This window comes from Chiloscyllium plagiosum, chromosome 26 (assembly GCF_004010195.1).
Source record: "Chiloscyllium plagiosum isolate BGI_BamShark_2017 chromosome 26, ASM401019v2, whole genome shotgun sequence".
Classification (NCBI taxonomy): domain Eukaryota; kingdom Metazoa; phylum Chordata; class Chondrichthyes; order Orectolobiformes; family Hemiscylliidae; genus Chiloscyllium; species Chiloscyllium plagiosum.
The window spans coordinates 2006805-2019027 of NC_057735.1; the positions used below are offsets into that span (position 1 = coordinate 2006805).

Sequence of the window (12223 nt, forward strand, 5' to 3'; positions counted from 1 at the left end):
ACACCCTCCCTAAGGCATCGATTTAACTACCACAATCTCCCTAAGGCATGGATGTAACTAACTCACCTTCCCTAAGACATCGATGTAACTACCTCACTCTCCCTAAGGCATGGATGTAACTACTACACCCTCCCTAAGACATCGATGTAACTACCACACCCACCCTAAGGCATGGATGTAACTACCACACTCTCCCTAAGACATCGATGTAACTACCACACCCTCCCTAAAACATCAATGTAACTACCACACCCTCCCTAAGGCATGGATGTAACTACCACACCCTCCCTAAGGCATCGATGTAACTACCACACATCCCCTAAGACTTGGATGTAACTACCACACCCTACCTAAGACATCGATGTAACTACCAAACCCTCCCTAAGGCATGGATATAACTACCACACTCTCCCTAAGGCATGGATGTAACTACCACACCCCCCCTAAGAATTGGATGTAACTACCACACCCTTCCTAAGGCATCGATGTGACTACCACAATCTCCCTAAGGCATGGATGTAACTACCATACCCTCCCTAAGGCCACACCCCCCCTAAGAATTGGATGTAACTACCACACCCTTCCTAAGGCATCGATGTAACTACCACACTCTCCCTCAGGCATGGATGTAACTACCACACCCTCCCTAAGGCATCGATGTAACTACCACACTCTCCCTAAGACATGGATGTAACTACCGCACTCTTCCTAAGGCATGGATGTAACTACCGCACTCCCCCTAAGGCATGGATGGAACTACCGCACACTCCCTAAGGCATGGATGTAGCTACCGCACTCTCCCTAAGGCATGGTTGTAAGTACCACACCCTCCCTAAGGCATGGATGTAACTACCACACCCTTCCGAAGGCATGGATGTAACTACCGCACTCTCCTAACGCATGGTTGTAAGTACCACACCCTCCCTAAGGCATGGATGTAACTAACACACACACCCTAAGGCATGGAGGTAACTACCACACCCTCCCTGACACATCNACCACAATCTCCCTAAGACTTGGGTGTAACTACCACGCCCTCCCTAAGACATCGATGTAACTACCACACCCACCTTAAGGCATCGATGTAACTACCACAGTCTCCCTAAGGCATCGATGTAACTACCACAATCTCCCTAAGGCATGGATGTAACTACCACACTCTCCCTAAGGCATCGATTTAACTACCACACTCTCCCTAAGACATCCATGTAACTACCACACTCTCCCTATGGCATGTATGTAACTACCACACTCTCCCTAAGGCATCGATGTAACTACCACAATCTCCCTAAGGCGTGGATGTAACTACCACACCTTCCCTAAGACATCGATGTAACTACCACACTCTCCCTAAGGCGTGGATGTAACGACCACACCCTCCCTAAGACATCGATGTAACTACCACACCCTCCGTAAGACATCGATGTAACTACCACAACCTCCCTAAGACATCGATGTAACTTCCGCACTCTCCCTCAGACATCAATGTAACTTCCACACCCTCCCTAAGGCAGGGTTGAAACTTCCGCAATCTCGCTAAGACATCGATGTAACTACCATACTCTCCTTAAGGCATGGATGTAACCACCACATCCTCCCTAAGGCATGGATGTAACTACCACACCCTCTCTAAGACATCGATGTAACTACTACAACACATTTTGCTAAGTCATCAATGTAACTACCACACCTCCCTAAGGCATTGGTGTAACTACCACACTCTCCCTAAGGCATGGATGTAACTGCCACAACCTCCCTAAGACATCGATGTAACTTCCACACTCTCCCTAAGGCATGGATGTAACTTCCGCACTCTCCCTAAGACATTAATGTAACTTCCACACCCTCCCTAAGGCAGGGATGTAACTTCCGCAATCTCCCTAAGACATCGATGTAACTACCATACTCTCCCTAAGGCATGGATGTAACTGCCACAACCTCCCTAAGACATCGATGTAACTACCACACTCTCCTTAAGTCATGGATGTAACTTCCGCACTCTCCCTAAGACATCGATGTAACTACCACACTCTCCTTAAGGCATCGATGTAACTACCACACCCTCCCTAAGACATCGATGTGGCTACTGCACTCTCCTTATGGCATGGATGTGAAGAGTAAGAAGATGAGGCCCCAGCCCATGCCCCTCGTGGGGATTCCTCTGAGGTTTTTTGAAATGTCTTATTACATTCAATGTACCTTATAATTGCGAGATATTGTTGTCTAGTGTGAGGGTCTGAATGTGTCCGGGGGTCACCGGTGTCCTGACCTTGTCATTCACTGAGTGTGCTCATGTCTGGAAACAGTCTCTCTCTGTTTTTAGCTGAAAATGTGTTGCTTGAAAAGCGCAGGATTCCTGAAGAAGGGCTTCTGCCCGAAACGTCGATTCTCCTGTTCCCTGGATGCTGCCTGACCTGCTGCGCTTTTCCAGCTACACATTTTCAGCTCTGATCTCCAGCATCTGCAGACCTCACTTTCTCTCTGTTTTACTCCAGGTAACTGATATATGCAGACCTCAATGTTTTGTGTCATTCACCAATGAGGTTACAGCATTTCAACCAAACCTCCAGACCTTGCAGAAGTCGAACAGGATGAACCAGTGAGGGAAATATAAACACACAAAGACCTGGGCTGAAACAGCCAGGGAGCAGATTGTGATGGCTGCAAACGTCACTTTACAGTGACTGCAATTTATAACAAACACTTTCTACAAGGAGAAACGTTTTATGCACTCAGACTGTGTGATACATTCTTCTAAAGCTAACGTGATGAGTCTGACCCTTTGCAAAGTGATGGGTAATAGGCTCTAGTAGATTATAATCTTTTGAAAGACCTCCACAATGTTGCACACATTTACAGGGGACATGTTCTACAGGTGTGGATCATAATACTCGTGGATCATTATGAATTCATTCCTGAAGAAGGGCTCATGCCCGGAACGTCAATTCTCCTGTTCCTTGGATGCTGCCTGACCTGCTGCGCTTTTCCAGCAACACATTTTCAGCTCTGATCTCCAGCATCTGCAGCCCTCACTTTCTCCTCAATCATTATGAATCTGCCAATGTCTATGAAAAACAAATCGTTAAAATGGTTTCACGAATTGCAACAATATCTGTAAGAGATAGCTACAAATATTCTGCAGGTGCAGGAGGAGTCATGGGATAATGTTAGTGTTTACAGGGGTCCCTGACAGATAGAGTTAGCATTTACAGGAGGTTCCTGGGGCATGATGTTTGTGTTTATAGGGGTCTCTGGCAAATAATGCTAATGTGGTCAAGGGAGCACAGGCCCAATATTGAATATTCTAAAATGACCCATAGCAGGAGAAATTGGGCCTGTCAGAAAATTGGCCAAATTAAATTAAACAGGAGCCAGTACCAATTGGCTACAGAGAAGATGAAAGAGGTTACGAAGGTTCAAGAGGAACCAATATAACCAGTCTGATGGTTCTGTATTGGAGAAGCATTGATCAGATGTTTGGGCACCTTGACTGCCTGAGTATGTGCACTTTACTCTCCCAGTATAGCAATGGTGAAAAGTGTTGGCACAATCATTGATTGATTTGAACCCAGCTCATGACCCCATTGGCCAGAAGTTACAGAACTTCTGGAAGGTAAGAAAGAAGACGGGATAAAAACACGCACGCCTTCAATGAAGCCTCATGGTGGAAGACCATGCGGCAAGGTAAGAAAACCCAGGAGAAGCTCTGCTCTGACCTGTGAGATCCACGTTCATGGAAGAGAGCTCGGCCTACATCAGAGAGGAGACAACAACAACTCAACTCAAACACGTGGATCATTGCAGATAATATCCTTTCTCAGAGTGATAGTACTAGGTACAGAGTAAATATCGTGGGAATTTGGGAAATGCCCACATGGTGTTTTTAATAAGGAATATTTTGTTCATACAATCATGTTGAACTGCTAACCAAAACCCCCTTCACTGATGAGAGCACTGTGGTAAAGTGTTTTAATTACAGAAATTGGTCAAAGTGTCCAGAGCATGGACAATGTCAGTTTGTACAGGGTGTCTCTGACAGATAATGTTAGTGTTTATGGGGGTCCCTGGAAATAATGGGTGGCTCAGTGGTTAGCACTGCTACCTCAGCGCTAGGGTCCTGGGTTGAATCCCACATTTGGGCAACTGTGTGGAGTTTGCACGTTCCCCCTGTGTCTACATGTGTTCCCTCTGAGTGCTCCGGTTTCCTCCCACAGTCCAAAGATGTGCAGGTTAGGGTGGGTTGGCCATGGGAAATTGTCCAGAGATTTGCATATGCAGGTTAGCTGTAGGAAATGTGGGGTTTTGGAGGTAGGAAAGGGGGCTGGGTCAGACTGGGATGCTCCTTGAAGCACCAGTGCAGACTCGATGGGTTGCTTGGTCTGTTCCCCCACTGTAGGGATTCTATGTTACCGTTTAAGGAGGTCTATGAGATGATTGTAGTTTTTCTGAGGAAGTGGAGGTGTGTCCATGACGTTTGCAGTTTGCGTTTCTGGGTGGAGCTATATTTTTGAATTTTTTTTTTGCTCTGCACTTTGAGCGTTTGATATTTCTAGTTTCGAACCGGCTTGACTTTGAGGTGTGGAGTGTGAGTGTAAGTGGAGGTTACTGACATCCTGCTTGGCCAGCCCCTGGTCACATGCTGCTGTTTGTCAGTGTTAGGAAACTGCTTCCCCGCTTCAAATCAGCCCCTGCATGTTTCCCTGAACCACTGTGACCTTCCCAGTACCCAGCAGAAAGGAAACCACTTTGACACAGCCAGACAGAATGGAAGCGGCTTCGTTTCAGGTTTGAGACATGCTGCAGAAAGTTTTTTTTTCCCTCCCTAAGTTTATTTTTAACGCGAATGACTTTGTTTATTTTAATAAAATGTTTTTTCTTTATAATTTCAGAAGTTCCCTGCATTTAAACTTGATATCAGTCCTCTGAAAGAGCCGCTGGGATTTATCAAAGTGTTGCAGTGGGTGAGTCTGAGATTTTGCTGTCAGTTAGTTCTAGTCGGGAAGGTGCGGACGGGCTCGGTTTCTGTGCAGTTCCTGTTCCTTGTACCATTAGGTGTTAGCACTGAAAACTCTCTGCCTTTGTTACTGCTGTGAAGTTTGTTTGGCTGCAGCAGGACTGAGGTTCAGGCTGACCTCCAGTTTGTAAAGAAATTGTGAAGATGCCGTTAAATACAGAGGGACCGGATTAGCGGCAGAGTGCAGTTACAAAACTCTCTGAGAGTGAAAACGGTGTATCCTGTTATGGCCCGAACCAAACCCCCTCCAAATATTATGATAGCCTGGAATCTTGTTTTCATTTTAAGGCGTTGCGTTCTGGACGCAATTCGATTGGTCAAACTACCAGGCTTGAAGCAAAACAAACTTTATTCATACACTATAGTTAAAATACAACAAAACCAGAAGAAATCGGAAAAACAACAGAATAATAGATTATTTACTTACTAAACAGTAACTGTTCCAATACAGTTATATCCCATAAATGTGTTAGGGGGAGGCAAGGGGCTAGTGGAATTATCAGTGCGCTGTTAATGTAGAGATGCAGGTCATGTTCTGGGGACCCAGGATTGAATCTTGCCACAGCAGATGGTGGAATTTGAATTCAGTTAAAAATCTAATATGAAGAGTCTAATGTTGACCATGAATTTATTGGCGATTACTGGGTATAACCTCACAGAGTTATAGAGATGTATAGCACAGAAACAGACCCTTTGGTCCAACTTGTCCATGACGACTAGATCCCAACCTAATCTAGTCCCATGTGCCAGCACTTGGCCCATCTCCCTCTATACCCTTCCTAGTCATATACCCATCCAGATGCCTTTTAAATGCTGTCATTGTATCAGCCTCCACCACTTCCTCTGGCAACTCATTCCATACACGTACCACCCTCTGTGTGAAAAGGTTGCCACTTAGGTCTGTTTTACATTTTACCCCTCTCACCCTAAACCTATACCCCCTAGTTCTGGGTTCCCCCACCTCAGCAAAAATACCTTGTCTATTTATCTTGTCCATGCCCCTCATGATTTTATAAACCTTTATGGGGTCACCCCTCAGCCTCCAACACTCCAGGGAAAATAGCCCCAGCCTATTCAGCCTCTCCCAAGAGCTCTCATCCTCTAATCCTGGCAATATCCTTGTAAATCCTTTCTGAACCCTTTCAAGTTTCACAACATCTTTCCGATAGGAAGGAGACCAGAATTGCACGAGTCACAAAGATGTGTAGGTCAGGTGAATTGGCCATGCTAAATTGCCCGTGTTAGGTAAAGGAGTAAATGTAGGGGAATGGGTGGGTTGCGCTTCGCCGGGTCGGTGTGGACTGGTTGGGCCGAAGGGCCTGTTTCCACACTGTAAGCAATTTAAAAATACCAAACGCCTTCTTCACTATCCTATCTACCTGCGACTCCACTTTCAAGGAACTATGAACCTGCACTCCAAGGTCTCTTTGTTCAGCAACACTCCCCAGGACCTTACCGTTAAGTGTGTAAGTCCTGATAAGATTTGCTTTCCCAAAATGCAGCACCTCACATTTATCTAAATTAAACTCCATCTACCACTGCTCAGCCCATTAGCCTATCTAATCAAGATCCTGGTTTAATCTAAGGTAACCTTCGCTGTCCACCACTCCAACGTTGGTGTTGTCTGCAAATGTACTAACTACTTCCTATGTTCACATCCAAATCATTTATATAAATGATGAAAAGCAGCGGACCCAGCACTGATCCTTGTGGCACTCCACTGGTCACAGGCCTCCAGTCTGAAAAACAACCTTCCACCACCACCCTCTGTTTTCTACCTTCGAGCCAGTTCTGTATCCAGATGGCTAGTTCTCCCTGTATTCCATGTGATCTAACTAGTCTTCCATGGGGAACCTTGTCGAACGCCTTATTGAAGTCCATATACATCACGTCCACTGCTCTTCCCTCATCAATCCTCTTTGTTACTTCAAAAACCTCAATCAAGTTTGTGAGACATGATTTCCCACACACAAAGCCATGTTGAGTATCCCGAATCAGTCCTTGCCTTTCCATGTAAATCCTGTCCCTCAGGATTCCCTCCAACAACTTGCCCACCACCGACATCAGGCTCACTGGTCTATAGTTCCCTGGCTGTTCCTTACCACCCTTCTTAAATGGTGGCACCATGTTTGCCAACCTCCAGTCTTCCAGCACTTCACCTATGACTATCAATGATACAAATATCTCAGTAAGGGGCCCAGCAATGACTTCTCTAGCTTCCCACAGAGTTCTTGGGTACACATGATCAGGGCCTGGGGATTTATCCACTTTTATGCGTTTCAAGATATCCAGCATCACCACCTCTGTAATATGGACACTTTTTCAAGATGTCACCATCTATTTGGTAGAGGTAAAAACAATGACTGCAGATGCTGGAAACCAGATTCTGGATCAGTGGTGGTGGAAGAGCACAGCAGTTCAGGCAGCATCCGACGAGCAGCAAAATCGACGCTGCCTGAATTGCAGTGTTCTTCGAGCACCACTGATCCAGTCACCATCTATTTCCCTACTTTCTATATCTCCCATGACCTTCTCCACTGTAAACACTGATACAAAGTACTCTGTTAGTATCTTCTCCCATCTCCTGCAGCTGATCTTTGAGTGGCCTTATTCTCTCCCTAGTTACTCTTTTATCCTTTATGTATAAAATCCCTGTGGATTTTCCTTAGCCCTGTTTGCCAAAGCTATCTTATGTCCCCTTTTTCCTCTCCTGGTTTCCCTCTGCATGAGACTCCTATTGCCTTTATACTCTTCTAAGGATTCACTCAATCTCTCCTGCTTTACCTGACACATGCTTCCTTCTTTTTCTGAACCAAACTCTCAATTTCTCTAGTCATCCAGCATTCCCTACACCTTCCAACCTTGCCTTTCACTCTGACAGGAATATACGTTTTCTGGATTCTCATTATCTCATTTCTGAAGGCTTCCCATTTTCCAGCCGTCCCTTTACCTGCTAACATCTGCCTCCAATCAGCTTTCGAAAGTTCTTGCCGAATACCGTCAAAATTGGCCTTCCTGCAATTTAGAACTTCAACTTTTAGATCTGGTCTATCCTTTTCCATCACTATTTTAAAGCTAATAGAATTATGGTCGCTGGCCCCAAAGTGCTCCCCCACTGACATCTCAGTCATCTGCTCTGCCTTATTTCCCAAGAGTAGGCCACGTTTAGCACTTTCTCGAGTAGGTACATTTATGTACTGAATCAGAAATTTTTCTTGTACATACTTAACAAATTCTTCTCCACCTAAACCCTTAACACTATGGCAGTCCTAGTCTGTGTTTGGAAAGTTAAAATCCCTTACCGTAACTACCCTATTATTCTTTCAGATAACTGAAATCTCCTTACAAATTTGTTCCTCAATTTCCTACGGACTATTAGGGGGACTATAATACGATCCCAATAAGGTGATCATCCTTTCCTTATATCTCAGTTCCACCCAAATAACTTCCCTGGATGTATTCCAGGAACATCCTCCCTCAGCACAGCTGTAATGCTATCCCTTATCAAAAAAAACCCTCCTCCTCCTTTCTATCCTTCCTGTAGCATTTGTATCCTGGAACATTAAGCTGCCAGTCCTGTCCATCCCTGAACCATGTTTCTTTAATTGCTATGATATCCCAGTCTCACGTTCCTAACCATGCTCTGAGTTCATCTACCTTACCTGTTAGGACTCTTGCGCTGAAGTAAATGCAGTTTAATTTATCAGTCCTACCTTGTTCTCTGCTTTGTTCTTGTCTGCCCTGACTATTTGACTCACTCCTTTTCTCAGCTGTACCAGTCTCAGATTGATGTCTTTCCTCACTATCTCCCTAGGTCCCACAACCCACCTTACTAGTTTAAATTCTCCTGAGCAGCTCTGGCAAATCTCCCTGCCGGTATATTAGTCCCCTTCTAATTCAGGTGCAATCCGTCCTCCTTGTACAGATCACTTCTATCCCAGAAGAGATTCCAACCATCCAAAGATGTGAATCATTCTCCCATAAACCAGCTCCTCAACCACGCATTCATCTGCTCTATCTTCTTATTCCTACCCTCACTAGCTTGTGACACCAGTAGTAAACCAGATATTACTACTTTCGAGGACTTCCTTTTAAAATTCCTGCCTAACTTCCTAATTTCTCCCTTCAGAATCTCATCCTTTTCCCTTCCCCTATCGTTAGTTTCAGTGTGTACAATTACCAGCTGCTGGTTCCTCTCCCCTTTGAGTACGTTCTGCACCCTCTCCAAGCCATCCTTGATCCTGGCACCAGGGAGGCAACACACCATTCTGATTTTTTGCTGTTGGCCTCTGAAACATCTGTCTGTGCCTCTGACTAGAGAGTCCCCTAACACAATCAATCGCTTGGAACCCAACATACCCCTCATTACATTAGAGCCAACTCAATACCAGAAATTTGGCTGTTTGTGCTACATCCCCCGAGAGTACATCACCCCCTACATTTTCCACAACAGCATACATGTTTGAAATGGGGATAGCTACAGAAGACTCCAGCATTACCTGCCTCCCCTCGTATCTTTCCTGGAGTTAATCCATCTACCTGACTGTATCTGCGGCTTTTCTCCCTCCCTACAACTGCCATCCATCACACCCCCTAGTTCCTGTAAATTCCTCATTGCCTCTAACTGCTGCTCCAACTGATCCATGCGATCTGATAAGAATGAGCTGAAAATGTGTTGCTGGAAAAGCACAGCAGGTCAGGAGCATCCAAGGAGCAGGAGAATCGACGTTTCGGGCATAAGCCCTTCTTCAGGAATGAGGAGGGTGTGCCAAGCAGGCTAAGATAAAAGGTAGGGAGGAGGGACTTGGGGGCGGGGCGTTGGAAATGCAATAGGTAAAAGTAGGTTAAGGTGAGGGTGATAGGCCGGAATGGGGATGGGGGCAGAGAGGTCAGGAAGAAGATTGCAGGTTACGAAGGTGGTGCTGAGTTCGAGGGTTGGGACTGAGACAAGGTGGGGGGAGGGGAAATGAGGAAACTGGAGAAATCTGAGTTCATCCCTTGTGGTTGGAGGGTTCCTAGGCGGAAGATGAGGCGCTCTTCATCCAGCCGTCGTGTTGCTATGGTCTGACGATGGAGGAGTCCAAGGACCTGCATGTCCTTGGTGGAGTGGGAGAGGGAGTTGAAGTGTTGAGCCGCGGGGTGGTTGGGTTAGTTGGTCCGGGTGTCCCAGAGGTGTTCTCTGAAACGTTCCGCAAGTAGGCGGCCTGTCTCCCCAATATAGAGGAGGCCACATTGGGTGCAGCAGATGCAGTAAATGATGTGTGTGGAGGTGCAGGTGAATTTATGACGGATATGGAAGGATCCCTTGGGGCCTTGGAGGGAAGCAAGGGGGGAGGTTAATCATCAGTAACATGGTAACTCTCCCTAAATACCACATTCGACAGGAACCACCCTCTTTTAGGGAAGAGAAGTGGCTTACAAATGACTCCAGATCCACAGCGATAGTCTGGGAATTAGGGATGGGCAATAAATGCTAGCCTAGCTAGCGATGCCCTCATCCCATGAATGAATAATAAAAAAAAAACACCTATGCAAAGGCAAATTCAGAAAAATAGATTTTCTAAAATTGTATGGGAGGCCAAGGAAGAGAGCCCCAGGTTTTAACTATGAGTGAGAGGGAAAACACTGCTGTTACAGAAGGCTAAACCTAAACAACCGATCCTGGTTCTGTGGGAACTTGACCCCACCCACTCAGGATGCTTCTGTTGTTCCAACTCTTCAAAAAAAAGGACCCAAAGTTTCAGAAGCTGTGACTTTGGAGCAGATTGCTTGACGTCTCTGGCTCAACCTCTCCTCTTTAAAAAAAAAGCAAGACGCAATACACCTCTTAAAGCCATAGTATTATCACAGTGTGTACTCCCCTACTCCAAACAGAAAGCTAGGAAGTGTCATCCACTAACTTGCCATCAGAACAGCGACAGCAGAGAGTGTGCTACAGAGTCAGGCTCCCTCTGCTCTTTTAAACTGAAGTGAAGATCCATCCACATTATACGCATCAAACATTCCCAGGAAGGGAAAGCAAGGGATTAGATACACAGTAAAGCTCCCTCTGCACTGTCCCATCAAATACTCCCAGGACAGGGAAGGTATGGGTATAGGTGCCAAGTGGACTGGTTAACTGCTTGGGACATCTAGTGAATAAGATTTTGCGCAGATGATTAGTAAAGTAATGAATGCTACAGATATTAGATTATTGTTTCAAATCAAGATTAGATTACTTACAGTGTGGAAACAGGCCCTTCGGTCCAACAAGCCCACACTGACCTGCCGAAGCGTAACCCACCCATTCCCGTACATTTACCCCTTTACCTAACACTACGGGCAATTTAGCATGGCCAATTCACCTGACCTGCACATCTTTGGATTGTGGGAGGAAACCGGAGCACCCGGAGGAAACCCACGCAGACACGGGGAGAATGTGCAAACTCCACACAGTCAGTCGCCTGAGTCGGGAATTGAACCCGGGTCTCTGGCGCTGTGAGGCAGCAGTGCTAACCACCGTGCCACCCACATGCCACCGTGCCACCCACCAACTGGATAATTATTTAGCAAGAATAATGTGAAAGAAAACTAAGGAGTAAAAATTGCAACTTTCATGATCTACTCTGATGTAAGAACTGACACAGACCTTATGGAGTCTAAATCCACACCCAAGCCCCTATTATTTCCTGGAGTTGTCTCACCTTTTCAGTGTTATCCTAAAGAGGGAGTAGAAAAAGATGACCTGGGCTTGTATGATCACAAATCATTCAAGCTATAAGGTTGAGAAAGGGATTAAAAAGGGCAATGGAATCTGGGCTTTATAAGTGTATCAGGTACAAAATCGAGGAAGTAATGATGAACCTTGATTAAAAACAAGAGTTCAGACTCAAATTAAATATTGTTAAGATTGTAATATTGTAATCATATTAGGAGGAGTTCAGAGAAGGTTCAGTTGACTGAATCCTGAGATAAGGTGTTATCTTATGAGGAATGTGTGGGCAGGCTGGGCCTGTATCTATTGGAATTTAGAAAAATGGGAGCTGAATAGACTGGGTCTGTTTTCCCTGGAGTGTCGGAGGCTGAGGGGGTGACCTTTATAGAGGCTTATAAAATTATGACATGTATGGATAGGGTGAATAGCCAAAGTCTTTTCCCTAGGATAGGGGAGTCCAAACTAGAGGGCATAGGTTTAGGGTGAGAGGGGAAAGATATAAAAGAGACCTAAGG

The 12223-nt window shown here is 45.5% G+C and overlaps 1 protein-coding gene across 1 annotated transcript in view; it reads left to right on the top strand.

The window, feature by feature from the left end:
* Positions 1–4516: 4516 nt before the first annotated feature.
* LOC122563018 (synaptophysin-like protein 2) overlaps positions 4517–12223 on the top strand; it is a 33491-nt gene continuing 25784 nt past the window's right edge. The window contains exons 1-2 of the mRNA XM_043716325.1: positions 4517–4785; positions 4890–4961. Of these exons, the coding sequence (XP_043572260.1) occupies positions 4765–4785; positions 4890–4961 (93 nt within the window). The 5' untranslated portion in view covers positions 4517–4764. The remainder of the gene's footprint in view (positions 4786–4889; positions 4962–12223) is intronic.